This window comes from Crassostrea angulata, chromosome 3 (genome assembly GCF_025612915.1).
Source record: "Crassostrea angulata isolate pt1a10 chromosome 3, ASM2561291v2, whole genome shotgun sequence".
Classification (NCBI taxonomy): Eukaryota; Metazoa; Mollusca; class Bivalvia; order Ostreida; family Ostreidae; genus Magallana; species Magallana angulata.
The window spans coordinates 30,684,188-30,706,494 of record NC_069113.1 but is presented as its reverse complement, the minus strand read 5'-3'; the positions used below and the strand labels follow the sequence as shown (position 1 = coordinate 30,706,494).

Genomic DNA, 22,307 nt, shown 5'->3' with positions numbered 1-22,307 from the left:
GGTAAACCAGCTTACCTATGCTCTCTGAGTAACCATGAACCTTGTCCATCTGTAACATTTCTTTGAGGGCTGCCTGTGTTGACCCTGTGGTGTTCCCCTCTACCACATGGAGGATCCCCTCGTGTTCTGCTGTGAATATCTCCTGTTCACTGCTAAAGTCCTGTCTGTACCACATCAGAAGCTCGGGGAGGGTGATCTTAGTAGCAAACAAACTTAATTAATTAGAAAACAAATTGCTTTGACTTTAGTTCATTTTGACATACTTACAAAGATGAAAAATAAACATGAACATATACATGTACCAGTATGTATCCAAGGAATCCCCCAACCTCCCACCCCCAATTATCATCATTCTTTTAGGCACAAAATTCTACAATAACCATCTATTATTCAGCCTACACATAAAAGTAAGAGGATGTATTTTTTAAAAGTATACACATACTGTATTATTAGCCTTGTCAATCTGGACCCAATGGATAAGATACTCTTTCATGGCAGACTGCAGCTGACTTTTCACTAGCTCTGGGTTTAGAATCTGAAAGACAATAAAAGATGCACAGGAGTGCTAAAGTACATTGATATACAATGTAAATTAAATGCTATAGCTATTCTAAGGAAAATCAAATGCACCTGGCCAAAATAAATACACTCCCTTTATCCTTACACAGTAAGGCAATTACAGGTACTTAAACTCTATTTACGAGTACAAATGGGTATTTTTTAAATGGATAATTTTTTTATTTACTAATTTTATCTAAATCAGTGGTTGCATGGAGACAGATGTTCTGACCTGTAGAGGAGGAGAGGACTCAGCACAGGAAGTGGTCACAAAGAGAAGGCGGGGCTCCGGCTGTAAGGCAAACCCAGTCCAAGGGTCACATTTATCCAGATCTAAAAAAAATATCACCTGGTTATATAAAATGTGTATGTTCCTAATTTTTGTATGATCAGCTGTATACACGCTTTGCTTAAATCATTGAAATTGATATGATTGTACAGGTATTTGCTAGATATTTACCAGACATATGACGTCTCAATATGTTGCCAAATTCTACTGGGGGTGGAAGACCCAACCGATTTAGAACAAACTTTAAATCGAACAAGCTGGAAAAGAATCAAAGCAAACTGATATGTGTGTTTATAACGCGTGAATGAATTTATCTTATAATATCATAATAATGGCAGTTAGCTTCTGATAAAGTACCTAATGTAAAAAACTTACAAATACATGATTGTATAAGATGAATCATAAAAAGTAATACATGTACACATCAGGTATATTTTTTTTATCAGCATAAACTACAAGTATCAAAATGCGGCAAGTAAATTGATTTCTACCTTACTTTTCCCAGCTGCCCAATGGTATAACTGAAAAGATTCATGCGTAAAATTTTCTCCATTTCACACACCTCACCAAAAATTTTGTTACTGAGATCGTTTGTATTAGAGGTAGCTTTGTCAATATCATCCAAACACATATGAAGAAACATAAGATTTTGCAAGTTGCCATGGAAACACAGTTTTTCATTCCTGGACTTCAACAAGTTTAAATCAAGATCTCTGAAGGCCTCAATTCCTGCCATAAGCTCCTTGTATTCCAGACGCCTTACCAATATTTTGGCACAGGAAATGTCAAACACACACTTTGGGTTATTCTTTGCCGAGACGTCTTTCATGAGGTGCACTAAATGAGTTAGAATATTTCGGACAACTGTTTCTGGACTCTCTGATGACACGTTTACCCTTTTTTCTAGTACTTCCTCAGAAATATCATCACTTATTTCTGTAAAATTAAAAAAAAATAAATTATGAAACTTCTTTGTGTTGAAAAAAAATACTAGTAAGCAAAAATAAATTGTCAGCTAACAAAACTATTAAATACAGAATTCTGAATTTGAAAAATACAATTACCGTAGTCATATAATAATACTTTATATGTACATATATATAACAGGAAAGGGAGAATATAAAACATGGTGAAAATAAAATTGGTGGACTATAAATTGAGCTTCAGACCCTTGCAATTCTACCAGAGTCAGAAACTCTACCACTAATCTATTCAAGCTAATATGTCACCCTTCATAATAGCCTCACTCAACTAGTAACTGAACTAAATGTACATGTAATTTTCAATGTGGGTGCTTAATGACTTTGAGTACCTTGTTTTAGTGGGAGTTTACTTGGAATGTTGGTGCAACAGCTCTGGACAATGATCTGGGTCAGGCTTAAACTTAATTTCTTGGCCACTTTCTCCAACCTACAAGCAAATAAAAGACTCACTGTTCACTTCAAGAACATCACAGTTCATTTGATCTTTGATTAAATCTTTTGATGTTGTCAAAGAACTTATCTCAGCAAAATTTGTTGAGATTTAATTTTTTTTTACTGATGTCTCTTCCAGAAGAGGTGTCAGTCAAAATTGTTCCATCTTGATGATTCTTGCTGTGATTTTCAAAGTACTATCAACAATCTTATGCTAAGTATTTGCACCTATTGTTAATCATCTTGAAATTTTTAATAGGTTTAAAATGATCTTACTTTTCTGGGAAAATTCTCAGAGAAAACATTAATCTCCCCAAAGTCTCTATTGGTCCCTCTGACAACATGTGAAAGTAATTTTTGGGTGTTATCATGGAATCTGAAATTAAATTAAATTTAAATTAAAACAAACATGCATTTATTCAATCAATACATTTAAACATTGTTATTATACATGTATTATAAACTCAGAATATATAAAATGGTGAGAAACCAGCAAAATATGAAAATAATGTAAAACTACATGTATGGGTACTTAGATAAGACATAAAGCATCTAACAGTCAAATTACGAATCAAATGTAATCATACCACTAGATTTCGCCTCTGTTTCAGCAACAACAAAAGCTAGGCCTTTTAGGTGATCATACAAGTTCTGTAAATAATCCCTACTTCCAGTCACAGATGGAGGTGAACTGTAGGGTAAAATCAAAATCCCATAAATATATAAAAGATTTGCTTCCAACAGAATAATCTAAACCAAAAGTTACTTTTGTGTTTAGAGTTAAAGTTCTTTTCTCACTAAAAAAGCTAAACATATTTGTGCAGATCAGTTGTTAAAACACCTACCCAGTCAGTAAGGTACACACTCCTCCCTTGGGAACCTCTCTCTGCATCACATGAATCAAGAGTTTCATTGCATTGTGAAGGACCGGTTTATCTGTCTGTGTGGGGTCCTCTGTTTTAGGGGAAGGTCTGGGACTGCTGTGAGGGCTACCCCTGGGGCTGACTTTGGAAGGACTGAATCCTGGACTAGCCTTCGGAGATTTGTGAATGTATCCTTCCAAAGGCATTTTGCCATGCAGCTGAAATGCATGTTCTGTTCTTTCTATAACTTTCTTCATTTCTATTAACAAATTGGCATAAGATAAACAGTCATCCTTTAAAAGGGGCAGTGTTGCTGTCTGCAGGAAAGTCTGAATGCTGTGTTTGTATAACACAGTGAGGACATCTTTCTGTGAAGCTGGTGCTGTCAGGTCTATATCTCCTGCCAACTGGAGCAAAGAATCAAACTTGTCCACCAGACTAGAAATCCACTGAATTCTGCTGTCCGTCTTCTTTTTGTCATCTCCACTGTGAGTTGAAGATTTCGATGGTTTGACCTCCATCTTCGTTTTGATTATGTCAATCAGACTGTTGCAAGTTTCCCAAGACTTGCAAGAGGTACACAACATGTCAAATAAAATCATCATAAAAACGTTATTTTGGTCAAAGTACTCTGCATATTTCACAGGAACGACATGTCTTGACCTCGGACTTGGGATCATGGGAATGTTTTTCTCGGACAGAATTTCCTCTGCGACACTGTTCACAGAAACTGTTGCTACCCCTGCAGCCGCTACTGATGCCAAACCTTTCATGGACATTTTCCCGGGTTTGAAAGCCTGAGTTTGCCCAGACGGAAGCTGCTGGAGTTTTTTGGAGCTCTTGGAGAACATTTCCGCAAACTTTACTTCCTTGGCTTGAGGAGTATCATCAAGTCTTAACAGCTTTTACAATGGGAAAAATTTATATTGTATTTAAAATTAAGTCATACATAGAACTAAAATTATGTGTCAATAGCAAATATTTCACATTTACTTAGTACAAAAAATATTTATGAATGATTTTAACATAATTGTGTTCAGTTTTATATCCTCTCAAAATGAACACTAGCAATAGTAGATACTAATTGTCTCATATATGATTTACATGTATTTAAACAAACTGTACATAAAGCAATAACAATTCCATGGGAATTGGATAGAATAGACCCACCTTGATGACCTCCGCAGCATGATTAAAGTTCTGTTTGCGGATACACATGTTGAGGAGGGTTTCAGGGGAGGAGAGCATGGTAGATATAATTCCCTGTGGAACCAGACACTTTCGTATTCTCTGTCCAGATTTTTGTCTCTTCCTTTTGGGTTTTCTCCAAGTCTTACTATCTTCATCTTTGGCATCTTATCAATGAATTAATGTACTCATTTTACCAATTGCTTCTTGATAAATAAATCCAATTTCATATATGCCCTACTTCTGATAAATGCATGTGGATAATTTGGCATGATATCAATACAGAACAAAACTTATTCCAGATCTAGAAGTGCATATTTCAATATTATTAATAAATCCTTGCCATACACATAACCAAATTAAAATTGAATATTTTTTGAATTACTGAGAAATCCCATTCAATGGAATACAATAGCAATTGAATATAAATACATGCAATACCTTTTGAAGAGGATGAGATCTTCCTGTTTCGCTTAGTCGGTCCATTTTTCTGCTGTAGTGAAAAAGCCATTTCTTCATCATTTTCCTCAAGAGAAAAAGAGATTGGCTTGGCCAGCACCATCCCTGGGGTTTGAGGAATATTTTCATGACACACCAACTGAAATCTCCACTGAGCCTCACTTACAAACTGCTGAAGCTGGGTCACATGTCTCTGAAGGGCATCCTTATCCACGCTTGACTGAACAAGACGAGAAAGAGGCTCCTCAAGTCTAACGTCAATGACTGCCTTTACAGATTTTCCCAAAGTCTCTTTTTCTTTGCCCAGTAATTGAAACCGTGCAGAAGTCAGGTCAACCAAGCATTCCTTCAACATTAAAAGAATGTCCCTTACTAAATATTCATTACAGAGAAAGCCTAATTTCTGACAGTTACTGGTACTCCCAGTACTTATAGTACTTCCATTCCCAGACCCTCCTTTTTGTTGGGCTAATTTTTCTTTTAAACTGTTAAGTCTCTCTAGATAAGCACTTCTACTACTTCTGTCTTGACTAGCTGATCTTTCCAGTCTCTTCGATTTGACCTCTGAGACAACCTCCACAAACGGTTCATCGTAGCCCCCAGTATAACTCGAGCTGGCCTCCTCTATCACTTCCTCACTCATGGTCCTCTCATCTACACTATAAGATGGGGAGGAAGTGCTTCCCTCCGACAATAAACTCTGACTCAGACTTGCATGACCAACAATTGTATCGCCTCTCCTTCGTTCATCATCTTCCATATCACTGTCAGAATCAAAAATAGCTGATGACTCCTGAATGTCCTCATGGGAAAGAAAAAGCAAAGAAAATATGTTTTCTAAAATCTCTGTCCTGAAAGTAAGAGGTTGTAATTTACTTAAGGAGACTTTGACACCATTGAGTTTTTCTGTCACATTTTTGGAGTATTCTTCCTGGAAATTGTAACCTATGTCAGAGAGTCCAGATTCACCAGAAGACAGCATGATAGAAATCATGTGTTCCAAGGGAGTTACAGAATTGGATTCTTGTACAGGATTTACCAGTTTTTCGTGAACACACTCAGCACAAAAATAAATTGCATCCAATACATTTTTGATTGCACAGTAACCTGTGTAGATTGAAATGTCTCTCCGTCTCTCTATGTGAACTTCATCCATTACCTTGTCTCTCTCAAACCTCACTGCCTTTGGAGCTTTGTTTGAATCTACAATTATAAAGCATGTGAATATTTTATACATATGTAACGGTATGTGGAATCATGACAGATTGATCATTAAAAAAATATAATTAGTGGGTATACATAAAGGAATTGGTATTGCATATTTACATTTCAAACATTAAGAAAGAGGCCAATGGGCCACATCACTTGCTTGGGCAACAACAGCTATAATAAATCAGCTTTAAAGATCATATACAAAATATTGGAACAAAATAGTAAAACAGATTCTGTATAAAAAGATTTTCAAAATTTTCTCCAGCTATTCTTATGTTAAACATTGTTGAAACATTGTAATGATTCCTAGTATACAATATCACATATTGAGCATTTCAGTTCTCAGGAAGATCTAAAAATAACAACTGTTCTTTTAAATATAAACCTTGTGTGGCCGAAAATCCTTCAGGGGCCACAGTCTTTACAATAATTGAGAATGGTCAACAAATTTCAAGATACTTGGATTTGGATATAAGTAATACCATATACTATAACACATGAATTTTTCAATTTTTTTACCTATGTAAAAATTTGACTCCCAATCCTATTGTGACCCAACCAAACCCAAGGGGGTCATGATTTGGATAAACTTGAATCTATACAACCTACGGATGCTTCCACACAAGTTACAGCTTTTCTGGCCAATTGGTTTTATAGAAGATTTTTGTTAGAATTTTACTTTATATATAACTATGTAAAAATTAATCCCCAATTGTGGCCCAACCCTACCCTCATGATCATGATTTGAACAAACCTGAATCTACCTTACCATTGGATGCTTTCATACATGCTTTCAATATTTCTTAATTATCTCCCTTGAAAGAGGATGTAGCCCTTCATTTAACAGAATTGAAATCCCCTTTACCCAATTATGCTTTGTGCCAAGTTAAGCTGAAATTGGCCAGGTGGTTCTGGAGAAGCCAAAAATGCAAAAGGTTTACAAATGAACAGACATATGTATGCTAGACAAAAAGTGATCAGTTAAGCTCATTTGAGCTTTTAGCTCAGATGAGCTTAAAAGTCAAATATTGAACATGGATGAAAGTTTATTGACAGAATATCTCTGGTGGTTTTATAGCATTATAAAAAGATAAAACCCTGGGTACTACTAACATATTACATTTGGCTTTGTATTCCTTTCGGTGTTTTGACTGAAAGACACTCCCGCTTAATCAAGTCCTCGCTAAATGTCAAGTGTGAACACATAAGAATTGGGACATTGCAATAAACACTAATTCAAATCTACTATAACTTGTTGGAAAACCATTTTCTGCCAAATATTGTACAATCATGCTAAATATAATCATTTACAGAAAGTATTTATAGGTCTAATTAATTACGTATGTAAGATGAAGTTGCATCAACAAAATTGCAGTTTTGAAAAAATGGACTGAAAAAGTACTGTGCTTTACCAGGGTTGTTCTGAAGAGGACTTTTATGTAGCAGGTTCAGGACCTCTTGTTGATCGAGTGTAGCGAGACGAGTTGATTGATGCAGTACGTACAATACTGAGTGGTTTTCCAGCCCTGTAAACATGTCTGCTGCTCGCTGATTGGAACTTGCTTGACCTTTCTCAGAAACAGGCAACAGTGGCCTTACAAAAGCAATGCAAATACTTTAGCATGTATCAGTCAGTCATCATGAATGTTTACAGCTCATTTGTTATCATGCTTGCAAGAGTACTGTTACCCTCCCCTCTTCCCCTTTATCACCACTAAAAAAACAAATTTTACTTAAAGAAATAGTAATTTGATTGGTCCCAAAGCACTGTTCAAAGGTGTATAAGTGACTGTTCAAAGAGGAAAAAAAAGAACTGCATTTTTGTTACCCACCATTTACACAAAAAAAAAACAACTGAGCTTCCCACAAACAATCATAACTCTAAAATACTTAATTCAATTCTATAATGACTGGGACACTTAAAGTAGTACATGTATTTAACTTGTAGATTTACAAACATACTTTGTCCAGTCCAGACACCACTGGATGAGGTCAATCTGGTAGGACAGCTTTCCACATGCACTCTCCAGCACAGGGTGGGAACTTTTCCACTGCATTGAGCAAAACAAATTAATTACACAAACTTTAATTTTTTACAGCTATTTATCACCATTGTTTTATCTATTTAACACCATTGCCTTCTAACTGACATCTATTTCCGTTATCTTAATACCTGTTCAGTTTTCAGAGTGTCCAGCAAGAGTTTCGCTTGGGCACAGGAATGACAATAAGACCATCCATGGAGAAGCAGAAATGGTCTCAAGTGATCGAACTTGGCTGATGCTAGCAGCTGACTTAAGTCCTCAAATAGCCCATGCTTTATCAACAGAATTGCTGTGTTCTGTAAGAAAATTACAAGAAAAAGTTATTTACATTATTTCCTCTAGCTGTTTAATGCCAAGTATGAGATTAACATAGCATAGTGTATACAGGGAAATATTTGCCCCCGTTTTATTTTCGCCCCTTTTGCCCTTGTTGTCAGACGGCGAATTTAAGACTGGACGAATTCTATGTAGCAAATAATATCCCTGTTAATACAACTGCATCTGGGCGAATTCAAGACGGGGCAAAACCGTTTACAAGTATAATAGGGCGAAAATTACACGGGGGGAAAAACACCCTATATACAGTTTTTTTAAAAATGGATAACTCAATGACATAAGGTTGTTTATTTTTAACAGCAAAATTTTCTTACCACAACAGTATAAAGAAAATGCTCTTTATTGATGTAACACCGTAAAAACATACGATGCATTCTTTCCCTCACATCCTTTTCTTTCGAAACCTTCAGCATAACTTTGGTCTCTTCTGTGGCATCATCATCACGAATATTGGGTGGAAAACCATTGGTCTTTACATAAATCTCATATTCCAACTTGAGAAACTCCAGCACCAAATAATTTTCTTGTCCCCCAATAAGAGCAGATAGCAATGATTTCCTGTTAAGTTTAGGTATTTCTCCCCCAGATAGTTCCAGCAATCTGCCAAAAATCTCTCGAATTTCAGAGTAATTTTCATAGGAATTGGGATTAAACATTGAAAGGATCTGATATAAACTCTGCAGGTAATTATCCAAAGATGATACTGGATTCTCCACTTCATTTTTAGATAAATTTCCTTCAGTTTCCAGCACAGGGTGAGTGGGATGTGAGATCTTATCCAATACTCCACTGATGGCTTTGATGTAGAGAAGCTGTAATACTTTGTTGTTTTTCTTGTACTGTTCGTGTTCTGATTTAGCATTGAGAGACTGTAGTAGTGTGTGGCCAAGGAGGGGCTTCTGTTGTAGAATGGACAGCAGTGTCTGTAGCAGCTGTGTGGTGAGAACACGGGGAGAGCGCGGCTGTGTGATACCTTTAGTCTCAAGCTGAAGCACATTCTGGTGGTACTGATACAACTCCTGTATAAACAGAGCTATTTGTATGAATTGATACTTGAATACATTTACTCACCTTATGTAAAATTAATGATTTACAAAAAACCACTGGAGAACAACTGGCATTTTTTTCTTTTTTTATTAAAATTCCAGAGTTTTGCCTAAATTTAAAATTCATATTTATACAAACTATCTTCTGATTTTATTTTAACTTTATCATATACCTTCAAATCATTTCAGTTAATTATAATTAATTGGCATACCTTGAGTATTGTTGGTGGTACTAATTCACAAGTTTCAAATAAAGTTAAAGAAAACTCCACATCTCTTTGCAATATCCCATTACCTCGTTCCTTGAATAAAATAATGATAAATTTATTCATAAAATGACAGATCGACATGCAAAATACATCAGCTAGATATACTGGAATGAATCATTTCTATATAAAATACATGTATCATTAAATTGTACCTCCACACAATCCTGTAGTGTCTTGTATTTCATCAAACTGAGCCATGACAGGTGTAAAGGTGAACTGGGTCCTTTATTTGATCCACTAAAACTGGAATAATAGTATGTGATGTAAAGATGCAAACAACCTTAAGGAACCAAGACTTAAAAGTATTTCTATATAATAAGCCTACATAATTATATGTATGTATATATTAGCTATACATATATCGCTAAATCAAAACTTAACCTTTCCAGTTTCTTTGAAAAAAATCACTAACCACAAATCTTACAAATCATACAAATCAAACAAATCAAACGGTAACTTGAGTTGAGACTGACTATAGCAGTGCAGCTGCATATTGCTTGAACATTACGTTTATAACACAATATCTTTCCTAAATAAAAATCGTGTAAGTCACCAACCTTCCACCAAATGGAAACTGGATAACACCTAATAAAATTTCCTTGATGTTGATATCAGCAGATATGCCTTCGGCGTTTAACTGATTGACACAAGCCCCAGACAACTCCCACTCGCCTCTATGAAGATGATAACAAAAATATCTAAAGAGAGTTTGAATGGAGTGAACTCTTTCTTCCCCTAGTTTGAATAAACAGGGAGTTTCATCCTTTTCTTCCATGTTCTAGAATGTTTTGTCACACAATATTTCCTCTACAGCATAAAAACACTGAAAAGAGTTTAAAGAAATAAACATCAATGGAAGTCGCCATTTTGTAAGTCACATGAGCAGTCGACCCTTCAACTTGGAAAGCCAATAACATTTCGTTTTACAAAGATCATTAACCAATAACAAAGAAGTTCTCATAATGCGGTAATTTTGAAGTACACTTTGGGTAACTCATGAAAACAAAAGACAAAGATTGCATTTGGGTAACAACACTTGTTTTTAATTACTTTAATGCATGCAAATCGTTTTTTTCATATAAAATTTCCAAATTAATTATATAACTTAGAATAACTCCTCTATAAAAATTGAGCGACTTTCATGTCAGAACTTGTTGCAATGTTTACACTTTTGGTATACTGCAAGTCAGAACAATTCATAGGCAGCATGCAGTACTGAGAATTTGTGATGTTTATTTGATCAGAGTGGAGATAAATATTTATAAATTGGTTTAATCATTGTGAATTATGGGGAGTGGATCTCAAATAGTTCATGAAGCTGGGACTTCTATACCTCCTAAGCAACTTATTCAGCCTCCACAGGCAGAAAAAGACAATGCTCACAGTACTCAGAACAATGCAGGGCCTACTGACATGGGGGAGAAGCTGGATCCATGCCCTTTGGTTCCGTATGTCTCTACCCATTCTGAGAGTCTTTCAAATTCAGCTAGAAAGTAAGAGGCAATTTGGATAATTATTAGAAACAGAATGCATACAGTATGACAGTAGATGTAGAGAGCAGGCTTGAATTAGACTTTTTTTTAAAAAATTGTAAATGATACCATTTGATATCATTACAGTGATAATGCATGGTGCATGCACACTAATCTATATGCACTTATAAATATATCATTGTATATCTGAAGAAAATACAAATTGATATGTAGGCCTTTATATAGTTCTGTTTTGTTTAAAACAGTACAGGGAATATAATGAAAATCAGTTTCCTTACAGTAATGTCATTTTTTTAAATTAGAAATTTCCAGATGATAAATATTTCCATGCTGCATTCACAAAAGCCCTATAGTTGTGTAAATTTTTCTTCTTTTTTTTCCTTCAATGTTTTAAAAACAAACAAGATTTTTCTTGTAACATTTCAAACATTCAAGATCTTTAATTGATATATATCTTTATTTTGAAGAGATTAAGTATAATATAATAGATTGTTGCGTTAAAGATTTATGGCATTTTGGGCTTTATTAAGACTTTGTTGAAATAATTGGCATTTTCTCCTCCATAACTCATTTGTTAATTAATACATGTACATGCATATGAGCAGTTAATATTGTTGTTGTCTTAAAACAGAGAGAGAGGGAGAGAGGGAGGAGAGAGAAAAAGAGAGAGAGTGTGTTAAGCAATCATTTAATAAAAGAACCCCTATTAATTAAGATAATTTAAGAAAAATCAGAAAGTAGAAATAATTGCACAAATTTTTGTATTAAACATGTTAAATATATATTTTTAAAACAGTTATTATGAAAAATTAATGTTTAATATTATGACACTTAATACCGGTAGTATGTTTGAAACAATTTGAAATTAATGTGCTGTCTAGAGGGCATATATCACATTACATGCATATCAAAGTTTAGTATAGAGAAACAAAGAAAAAACTATAGTAGAGCAATGTCATTTTCTGTGTCTTCCTTATATGAAGATTTACTTTGTTGGTAGTTTTTTTTTAATTCAGTATCAGTCCCAATTTATAACTTATTAATTCTTTTAACTTTTCAACTTCTGTAGTGTTATAACTATGAGGGACACTGACACATGTTGAAAAAAAAATGCCCTGGTTAACTTGTAAACTATATCCATGTACATGTTACGATATGGTATATAAGAGGGTTTGAAATTTTCTATTGAAATTATAGGTATTGAAATTTTAACTTTAAAAAGTCATAAGGTTGTACTTGAAAAAAATATAAAAGTCTTAAACTTGAAATTATTATGAACATCGGACAGTTGTTTTTTGTTACGATTTTGTGGCCTTGATTCCCTTTAACCAATCAACTCCCGCACCACGCTCCATTAATCCTGAATGGCTTAATAAAGCCCCTTAAACCGATGGCTTTATATATACAGTTCTCCAATAGGTGCTATCTTCCCAGTCGCTTTGTCTTTGTTGACAATACTTGCATAACAGGTGTTATGAAAGGGTGACAATTCAGTTACATTTTGCCAAGGACAGGTAATCCTGATAGGCAGGGCCCCAGGGCTCTTTACACTGACTCCAGGGCACATGCTGATTGTCATCTAAGCAATCATTTTGATCTTTTCTCACCCTCATGTTGTTGACAGGTTTGTAAAAGAAAGGACCCAATTCATTGATGGTTTTATTCTCTTCTTACTTTATTTTGATAGCCAGTGTAAAATTTCATTAGTGAAATTTGGTCAGTAGAGTATAGCTAGCTTGAATATAGCTAGACTGCATGCTGAATTATCAAGAGTCAAAAAGCCATGCATACATGTTCTTGTGCATGTGGAAAGAGGTAATAGAAAGGTTATCTTGGCATCCATTATTTCATCTGATTATTTTCAATTTTCAGCTTGAATGATTTGATTCATATCAGCCTCAACTAACATTATATCATTAAATTCATAGTGCATGCTTTTACCAGTTTACTGAAAACATTTTGCTTTAGTCTATGTAAAACTCACATTTCCCTTTTTTGGCTGTTTTAGACCTAGAATGCCGAGTACATTAGATGATTTTGATGTCATTGGTACCATTGGATCAGGATCATATGGAACATGCAAGAAAATTAGGAGGAAAAAAGATGGAAAGGTAAAATTCATTGATAATTAGAAATTTTGATATCATTTACAACGAATATTAAAAATGCACAGATTAAAAAAAAAGGTAAAAAATGTATGTAGTAGAGTTTGCCTTTTGGTAAATAATTTGAACATGCATTGCAGCAAATATATCAAATGTTCAACACAAAAAGGCATAGTAAATGTATGTATATAGATCAAGCTGGGTATTATCATATGAATTGAAATCTAATCTGAGTTTCTTGTGCAGACTGAGCAAAGTGCTTCATCTACAGTAAATCACTTGTATTTCTTTAAAAAAAATTATCCTCTAAATGATAGGCATGATTTGTTTGACAATACATGTATAATCTTATCAAGACCAGTAAAAGTACATAAATGAATGCTTGTTAGTTGTACACTATAAATTCAGTTGTGTAAATACAAATTGCATAACCCAGTTTCTTTTACTACCCATTTTATCTTGATTAATTGAAAGTACGTGTCAATGTTAATTATTTTGAGCGATGTTTAACTTGCGCGTCTTTGTTGAAGTGTTTATTTTCTGATACGTGTCAGAATGTCAGAACAACTATGAGCTAATATATTCTAATTATTTAATTGGATCGTTTATGGAAACACAATATTTTTACCGATATCTCTTGCATTTTTTTCTCATTCTTGTCTTTGGCATGCTTCCTTAAGTATATAATATGTACATCACATGTATACTTATGTAAAAATTCTATAAAATGATCAATAGCTGAGATATTTATCTCATGTATGGTTGAATGTTCACCTAAGATCATGCTAAAATTGAAAACAAATAAACAGGAAGACATTGTACATGTATCTGCACTACTAGTCTTAATACATATCAAATATAAATAAGAATAGGCCATTGCCTACTTGTTTTCAGTCAGTTAATCTATAGTAAAGATACTTTACTCTATGCATATTGAGTAGCTCATGAAAACTGGAACTAGGTACACATGTATATGTATTATATTTTAAAGGGTACCTGCAGCCCAGCCGATGTGAAACATATGTTAAAGAGTTTATTTACCAAAATTTAATGCAAAAAACCGCATCGAAATCGGTGCAAAAATAATGAAGTTACGCCCCTTCAAAGTGGCTATTTTTACCTGCTTTGGGAAATCTAATCAAGAGAAAACAGAATTAGGCGATAACGAGGCTTCAGCGGAAGTGACGTCACGAGGTCAACACGACGGAAATTTCCTTACAAAGCTATACAAATTAAATTCGATTTTTCAGCCAAAATGATTGATATAGGTCTGATGTTTTGACGTATTTTGTTAATTTAAGTATTGTAGATCTAGAAATTTGTATCCGTTATTATTTTATTACAATCTGATTTCTTTTTAAACGATTTTAAAATTTGTTATTCTCGTCGCCTTTTTACCGATGAATACGATATCTTAAAACGCTTACATGGGCAAATTTATGTTCATTATTCATTCTATTGATTACATAATATCCTTTCACACACGAGTGATCCGAGATAATGACACAGGTAAACAGGTAAACTAACGAAGCCACTGCTCCAGACACACGTGTATCTGGGGTATGTATACACAAGGTACACGAGTCTGGTGAACAAAGAGAGGGTTTCACACCTCTAGACTGGTAAATTGATTTGTGTATAATTAGCTACTCAATTGTTAAAAGATAAAACAGAAAAATAAATTAGACTGCGTAAAATCAAGCATTCGTCAGCTAAAACATGTGTATAGTCCGACAATCAGTGATTAAAGAAGCATGCATGATACTATTGAATAGTAAAACTAATGTTCAAAGTAAATGCCTTTATTGTTACTTATCTTATCACTTAAATAATGACAAAAATTTACAATTCTGCAATTGAAACCTTTTTTATGTGATCAAGTAATTATTTCGGATTTATAATTTGTTATTTAATAAAGTGCAACTTTTTTTCGAGCGCTATGGTCAGCAATTCAACGCTTTATAACTCCGTATAGCTTAAATTGTAATACTGACAACGAATCATTATGAAATCTAAATAAACTGGAACATTTTGACAAAGGATGTAAATAAATGTAAAATTAAATTCCATTATCGTATTTTTAAAAATACGAGACAGACATAATCACGCATGCAGCCATCTTGGACTTTCGCCTTGATCCGTTTATAATCCCGTGTTTGTTTGTTAAAGAATGCATACTATTTTGATTGTTATTGGTCCGATATCAATATTAATGAATAATCGGGCGACATCATTTGTAATGTTATGCCTTATACGAGGAATAGACCCCGAGTTACCTTTTACGAAATATCATTATGTATCATCAATATTATTATTATAATCAGTTAATAATGTCACTGAGAAATCATTCGAAAGAATGACAATATTAACAAAATATGTTTCGTATAACAATAATGCTTTGAATAATTGTCATTTTGCTTCATATGGTGTGCATTTATATGTAAAATGTGTTACACATTTGACGAAATTCATGAAGCAAACAATTGTCCAAATTCGGCATTTTTGATCGATAAAATACGGGTTAAACTCAAACGACAGTATAATTAGTCATCCAGGGTTGATACGGAAACAAAATAACAGAAAAAAATATTCATATATCGATTAAACAATGCAAGAAAACGAACAGTTTTCATACGATATTCCTGTTTCTCATACAGCGGCGTTGACCCCGTGACGTCACAGTTCATCTCGCGCCAAAACGGCTTGATTCAAAACTCGTTCAGGTGTGAAATCGGGTTTTCCCCAAATATCTCGAAAACTACTTATGCGATCGATGTAAAATTTTCAAGATGATGTTTTTACACATAGATCTCAATTATATCAAAAATTGACCGGCACTGCAGGTACCCTTTAATTTATATGCACTTTCTTTGATTATATAGATCCTTGTCTGGAAGGAGATGGAGTATGGCACCATGACAGAGTCGGAGAAACAGATGTTGGTGTCAGAGGTCAACCTCCTGCGCGAGCTGAAGCACCAGCACATTGTGCGCTACTACGACAGAATCATCGACCGCAGCAACACCACGATTTACATCATCATGGAGTACTGCGACGGCGGGGATCTCTCAGTGCTCATCTCCAAGAACAGAAGAGAGGGGTAGGTCAAGGTCTTTAATGGCCGTACACAGATAGAACAATGGGTCAAGCAGGGCTTTCAGTGATTTTAACGTAAAGAGATAAACTACTTTTTTGAAGCATTTTTTTTATATTGCAGTTAAGAAAGTTAAAAAAGAGAAGAAGGGAGAGAACAATAATTGTTAGGAAAATAGAATAATTAATAAACTGTCAGTTAAAAATAAAGATATTTCTGAATATACATGAAGAGATTATACTGGTACATATACTTAAAAAACTAAGTTTATACAATGTATTTATGTGTTAAAAGAAAATCATTATAAAATATAAAAAAAAATTAAACCAAAATGAATAGTATTTTAAAACTTAGATTGGGAACATGTAAGGACAAAATATTAAACTTAATATTATTCAGTTACATTAGTTAAGATAAACTATGAATTATGAGTAATCTGAAATATTGCACTTTGTAGTACTTATTTGGAAGAAGATTTTGTGTGGAAAATGTTAATACAGATGACTTCAGCTCTAAAAGAGTGCCATCGCAGAAAGAACGGGAAAGCTGTACTCCATAGAGACCTCAAACCAGCCAATATCTTCCTGGACTCTGACAACAATGTCAAACTTGGTGACTTTGGACTCGCACGTGTTCTCCATCATGAAACAAGTTTTGCCAAAACATTTGTTGGAACACCTTACTACATGTCTCCTGTAAGCTCTATCAAATAGACAGATTTCTATCAATTTAATTTCAAAATGTGGCCTGAAAACTATTCATGAACAACAGAGGGTTAGTTAGCGCGGAAAAAAATAATCAACAAATTCCAAGGAATTTTTAAGCAGAGTGGGTACCTCAAGTGATCACTTATATTCTTATAATTAGGATTAGAAATTTCGGTGACTGCTTGTAAGCCCCCATTCAGCTGAAAAAGTTTTCCAGATTAAAAAATGCAACAGAGATATATTGAATGTGATTTGTACAGACTCTGAGACAAACTAGGTCTTCTAATTTTTTCAGGAATTGGTCAACAACATGTCCTATAATGAGAAGTCAGACATTTGGTCCATGGGTTGCATGTTGTATGAGATTTGTGCCCTTCATCCCCCTTTCACAGCCAGTAACCAACAAGACCTGAACAAGAAGATCTGCATAGGGGACTACAAAAGGATACCAAGTAGATACTCGGAGGATCTCAACACTATCATCTCCAAGCTTCTCTGTGTAGAGGTATTGATTTGTTCTCGATTTGTGAACAAAAGCCAAACCATACTATGCATTGTTTTGATTGGAAATACACATATTGATAGTTGATTTAATGCATTTTAATTGTTTAAGATATAAAAACATTTTTTTGCTACATAAATTTTGAAAATGCAGTCTTTCTCAATGCAATGCAACCTTCATGAACCTAAATACACACCGAAAAAGTTTGATTTCAATCCAAGAAAACATTTTCTTTTTTGCATTCAAGGTTAAAAAAAGACCTAGTATTGAGGCCATTTTAGTAGATCCAATAGTGCTTCGAAGGAACCGTAAAATGGACAGATTGGAGAGACGGAACTCTGCTGGAAGTGCTGGAGCAGACTCGCTACATTCCTGGGAGGACGAGCTCAAAAAGAGGGAGAAGAAGCTTGAAATGAAAGAAAAGGAATTAAAAAGTATTTGCTAATAAATTTTTGAACAAAAATTGAGATATCTTATAAGATGTCAGATATATATTTTTTTTTTTCGAAATATCTGTCGTGAGATTTGTATAGTGTGAAAAAAACTCTACTTTTAGGTCATGAAAGAGAACTTGCAATCAGAGAGAAAATGGTGGAAGATAAATTGAAAAGGTGAGAGGAACAAACTTTACCTTATAATCCTTAATCCATTTATATATTCAACTTTAAAAATATGAAGAAAAAAATCTGTTATATCTTTATTATTGTAGAATTGAATTATTGAGTAAAGAATACAGAAGAAAGTCTGACCTATCTCGTGAAGTGTCTTCTTCGGGAGATGGAGGTAACACATTTTTGTCCCCCATCGCACCACCTCCCCGAATGGTGGTCAAACCCATGAACTTTCCCCTGCTTTGCATTCCATCAAAATATGAGGCTTCTCGAACACCCCTGACACCGATTAACTGCAATAATAATGAACGAGGCTAGGAGTGATCTGTTATCAAGCCTCTATGTCTCTCCATTGTCTGTGTGTGGCTGTTGCATTAGTTTCTGTTGTTATTTCACCTTTTTTTCATGCAATTTCAATCATGCTGTATAATTAACAATCAGAAATATATTGGGCTTAATGGAGAAATAAAAGGAAATTTGCATGCGTGCATGATTGAAGTTTCATCTCTGTGTGTGCTTTCATGCTTTTTAGTAATTATTCTTTTGCAAAATTCTTGTGTATGTGTCATATTTAATTGTAACAATGGTGCTATCATATATCATACTTGCAGTAGTGTGCAGAGATTTTAAAATACCTAATATTTACTATGAATATTCCTTTCTGCTTTCATATTTCACACTTTTTTGCTGTTTGCATTTCTTAATTCTTTTGATTTTCATATCATTGCTATGTGTCTATATTAAAAAAAAATATTGCAGTGAACAAATCAATAACCAGTAAATGCATATAATTTCAATTATTGTAATGATAATATCTATATATTTCAGAATTACCAAATAACTTTGAAAGATATAATTTTTTTCCAATTAATTAAATTAATTAAAAAATTGCTCACTGCGATTTTCATGTTACTATGTTGATGTGATGTCATTCATACTACCGTATCATATATCATGTCATTGTCTTATTTCTTCATGTACACCATTGTCTCATCCTGTTATGTTTCTACATTTTATATTCTCTTTGTTTTGTACGTTATTTTTCTTACATGTTTGTGTATTAATTTCTATGCATTCTTTTGGTCTGAAAAAAAGATTCAAATTATGGTACACCGTATGTGTACCAAAAAGCTTTAATCAAGACGGACACTTTCAATAATCAAAGTACTGAAGTACTGACGGCAGTTGATTTTATCGATTATTATTTATTTTAAAATCAACAATATGTATTTTTGCATGCATGGCAAGTAAATTCATATAAGTATTTAAATTACGCAATTTTTTTATAATATGAATTCTCCTACAGGAAATTCGTGAAAATCCAATATCAATCATGGTGTGTAATATTCAAAGAATTAGTCCATCAAACTGCGTATCAGTAATCGAAATAGTTATGAGAAATTGTATGGATCCAAGCAAAATTGCACTCTAGTCTCGTTCAACCAGACTCTCAGCTGTATCCGTTAATCTCCGACAAGCAAGAGTGACTCTCTGCTCGTCGGAGATTTACGGAGACAGCCGAGCGTCTGGTTGAACGAGACTATATTGAACTCTGGCGTAGGAATACATAAAATGTACGACTTCAAAAAATATCTAAATTGTTCGTACCATTTAAAATCTGACTATTTACAAGGTATCTATAAATTGGTTTCCTTGAAAAGCAATGCTTAAGAACTCATTATATCGAATTTATTGATTAGAACTAAATGTTGTCAGCGGTGTTGATTTGTGCTTAGGTCCAAACACTGTTTCACTTTCGGTTTGCCCGAGTAACTGCATAGGAGAGATGATTAAAATCAACTCCCAAAAATTGTTTGTTTGCCCACTCTTGACTCACTCAGCTACGGTGTTTAAACTTTAGGACTGTAAGTAAGTCAGTCGAGGACAAACAGAGCAATTTTTTTCAAAGGTGTAGCCTATCAAAAACTCTTAATGAAGAATGTTTTAACTTTGTAACTGTGTCTTGAATAAAAAATTTTTTATCGAAGCCAAATCTTTCAAAATGATAAATTGTGGCAGTACATGTAAGTGAATAATGTACCTTTTATAATTGAGATAATCATATAACTTGCAAGGCAATAAAAACAAATTTTGAATAACATTTTTCAGATCAGTTGATTATTTCTTTCATTACTTTTGTGCTAGTTATTAGTTTTTTCATGTAGCACATGTATATTAGTCCATGTATACTCTCTGCTTTATATCATTAATCTTCATATGTACATGTAACATCATTTCATTTCATATCTTTGGTTTGTATAAATCATGTATATGTTCAGGTCAAATATATGTATGTATGTGATAAAGGCTTTTCGTTGGGAAAAGAGGGGGGAATCCCAACTCAGAATTCATGATGTCAAACTCAACATATGTGACATGACAATAAAATATATTTAAATGAACCTGATGAAGTTTTAGGTTTTACATGTTTGAAATAATCTACTTCACGTAGATTTATCCAGTATTTGAGATATTGATTGCATAAGTGTGCATCTTTAATTAAATATCGTTATCTTCCAAGGCAAGTAAAATAAAATTACTGTAAAGATCTTAATTAAAGTGGCTTACTCCATTAAGACTTATACTTTTTAAGATGTTGCACAAGTTTGAATCCGCTCGTGGCTTTTGTTCATGTTTACTTTAAAAAAAATTTTTTTTATCCAAAATTGCATATTTTTAGCCTATTTAACATGTATATTTCTTATAGATCAATTGCTACCTTTTATAATTAAGTCATTTTCTGCAGATTATGTAAACCTTTTCAAGGTGTAGTGAGCCACCTTAATTAATGTAATAAATACTGTAACTTTTTATAGTATTAAAAATTTTTAATTCCTTAAATTTATTTGTATAACTATAAGAAAATATCTATAACATGTTGTTAATTATGTTGATGTTGTAAACTTATTTTACTGTGTAAGGATTTTTCAAAATTTTCTGTGCTTTTATAGATGACATGGACTTCTTTGATGGTTTACACCCATGCCTTTCAAGAGGGCGAAGAGATCCAGACTCTCCCAAGAAAAAAGTGTCGTTTGATATGTATGGCAAAGAAAATCTTCGCAGACATGAAAGATATTCAGACTACACTGTTGACAACCTCCTAACCAAAGATTATACCTCAAAGTACTCTTCCGATCTCAAAGACTATGATAACTTATATGAAGTAGAACTTGCTAAGAGGAGAGAATTGAAGGATAGACTATTTAGGGCAAAATCCAAAGTAACTGATTTACACGATTTGAAATTAGACGCTCATATACGAAACAGAAATTTGTTGTATTTTAGGTGAATGGTATTCCATAAATATAGGGCTAACATTTTTGGTACTCTTTTTTTTGGAAACAATCTACATTTGTTTCAGTTAGCTTTTTGCATTTTGATGCTCATTGATTTTTAAAAATTTTTTTTGCAGATTGTGATATTTTTTATTTGTTTAGTATTTTTTATACATGTACGTGCTTTTTAAGACATTCATTATCCAGAAATACCACAGTATTAATATGCAATAGGAGCTACCATACTCATATTTCGTATACAATCCATTAGTTAAAAGGATGTCATTTAATTGCTCTTTTTGCTAGTACATGTACATATAAATTTTTGTAAAGTACACTTTAAATTTCTTACCATTTTTGGGACATGGGTCATTTTATAATTTATTGACGTATGATTTCTATTATTTTTTTCATTTTAATAGACATGCTTCTACATCAGAATTATGTACACATCTTACCACTACAAATCTTAAATACAGATCGAGATACATTAGTGAAAATCCACCTGCCAGCTAGTGGCTAAATCTATTATAAGCTTGAGATATTAACATTTACCGGTACCCCGGTACATCTTTTGATTGATACTTATAACATAAAGTAAAATATTCAACGACATCGGACTAGTTGGAATTTACTTTATTTGTGATCTTAATTTACATTTGCTTCAGTGCCTATGATTATTTTATATCATACTTTATTATATAATTTATATAGCTTGATAATTTGTTTTGTTATTGTATAATAAAGAAATGATACATTCATAAAACTAGACCTAAGATTATTTTTATTATCACATTTATTTCAACATACAATGGATATTACTCATGTAATGTCATG

At 33.5% G+C, this 22,307-nt stretch overlaps 2 protein-coding genes across 4 annotated transcripts in view; one reads left to right on the top strand and one right to left on the bottom strand.

The window, feature by feature from the left end:
* The window catches only part of LOC128175535 (zinc finger FYVE domain-containing protein 26-like), a 28,251-nt gene extending 17,701 nt beyond the window's left edge, over positions 1-10,550 (bottom strand). Inside the window, exons 1-18 of the mRNA XM_052841235.1 lie at positions 10,238-10,550; positions 9,833-9,923; positions 9,624-9,713; positions 8,680-9,384; positions 8,158-8,325; positions 7,947-8,035; positions 7,397-7,578; positions 4,755-5,975; positions 4,296-4,480; positions 3,108-4,027; positions 2,850-2,953; positions 2,539-2,638; positions 2,160-2,257; positions 1,339-1,783; positions 1,019-1,104; positions 791-891; positions 443-535; positions 16-196 (exon numbers count right to left, since the gene is read on the bottom strand). Coding sequence (XP_052697195.1) covers positions 16-196; positions 443-535; positions 791-891; positions 1,019-1,104; positions 1,339-1,783; positions 2,160-2,257; positions 2,539-2,638; positions 2,850-2,953; positions 3,108-4,027; positions 4,296-4,480; positions 4,755-5,975; positions 7,397-7,578; positions 7,947-8,035; positions 8,158-8,325; positions 8,680-9,384; positions 9,624-9,713; positions 9,833-9,923; positions 10,238-10,455 — 5,077 coding nt within the window. The 5' untranslated portion in view covers positions 10,456-10,550. The remainder of the gene's footprint in view (positions 1-15; positions 197-442; positions 536-790; positions 892-1,018; positions 1,105-1,338; positions 1,784-2,159; positions 2,258-2,538; positions 2,639-2,849; positions 2,954-3,107; positions 4,028-4,295; positions 4,481-4,754; positions 5,976-7,396; positions 7,579-7,946; positions 8,036-8,157; positions 8,326-8,679; positions 9,385-9,623; positions 9,714-9,832; positions 9,924-10,237) is intronic.
* Positions 10,551-10,604: 54 nt separating this feature from the next.
* On the top strand, positions 10,605-22,028 carry LOC128177565 (serine/threonine-protein kinase Nek2-like). Of its 3 annotated transcripts, none has more exons than XM_052844318.1 (9): positions 10,605-10,706; positions 13,182-13,284; positions 16,161-16,378; positions 16,830-17,067; positions 17,375-17,584; positions 17,829-18,015; positions 18,138-18,192; positions 18,291-18,364; positions 21,144-22,028. In XM_052844318.1, the coding sequence occupies exons 2-9, from the start codon at positions 13,189-13,191 to the stop codon at positions 21,482-21,484; spliced, it is 1,419 nt and encodes a 472-aa protein (XP_052700278.1). In that variant the 5' UTR covers positions 10,605-10,706; positions 13,182-13,188; the 3' UTR covers positions 21,485-22,028. The 3 variants fall into 3 exon arrangements, with proteins under 3 accessions (XP_052700278.1, XP_052700276.1, XP_052700277.1); XM_052844316.1 differs by lacking the exon at positions 10,605-10,706 and adding an exon at positions 10,754-11,173; XM_052844317.1 differs by lacking the exon at positions 10,605-10,706 and adding an exon at positions 12,335-12,988.
* Positions 22,029-22,307: the final 279 nt, after the last annotated feature.

Excerpts from the sequence above, each read along its gene's own strand:
- LOC128177565 (XM_052844316.1), top strand. The coding sequence starts at position 10,968 with ATGGGGAGTGGATCTCAAATAGTTCATGAAGCTGGGACTTCTATACCT. Across the intron at positions 13,285-16,160 it reads GGAGGAAAAAAGATGGAAAG|ATCCTTGTCTGGAAGGAGAT; the intron begins GTAAAATTCATT and ends TTGATTATATAG. Across the intron at positions 17,585-17,828 it reads CCAAGCTTCTCTGTGTAGAG|GTTAAAAAAAGACCTAGTAT; the intron begins GTATTGATTTGT and ends TTTGCATTCAAG.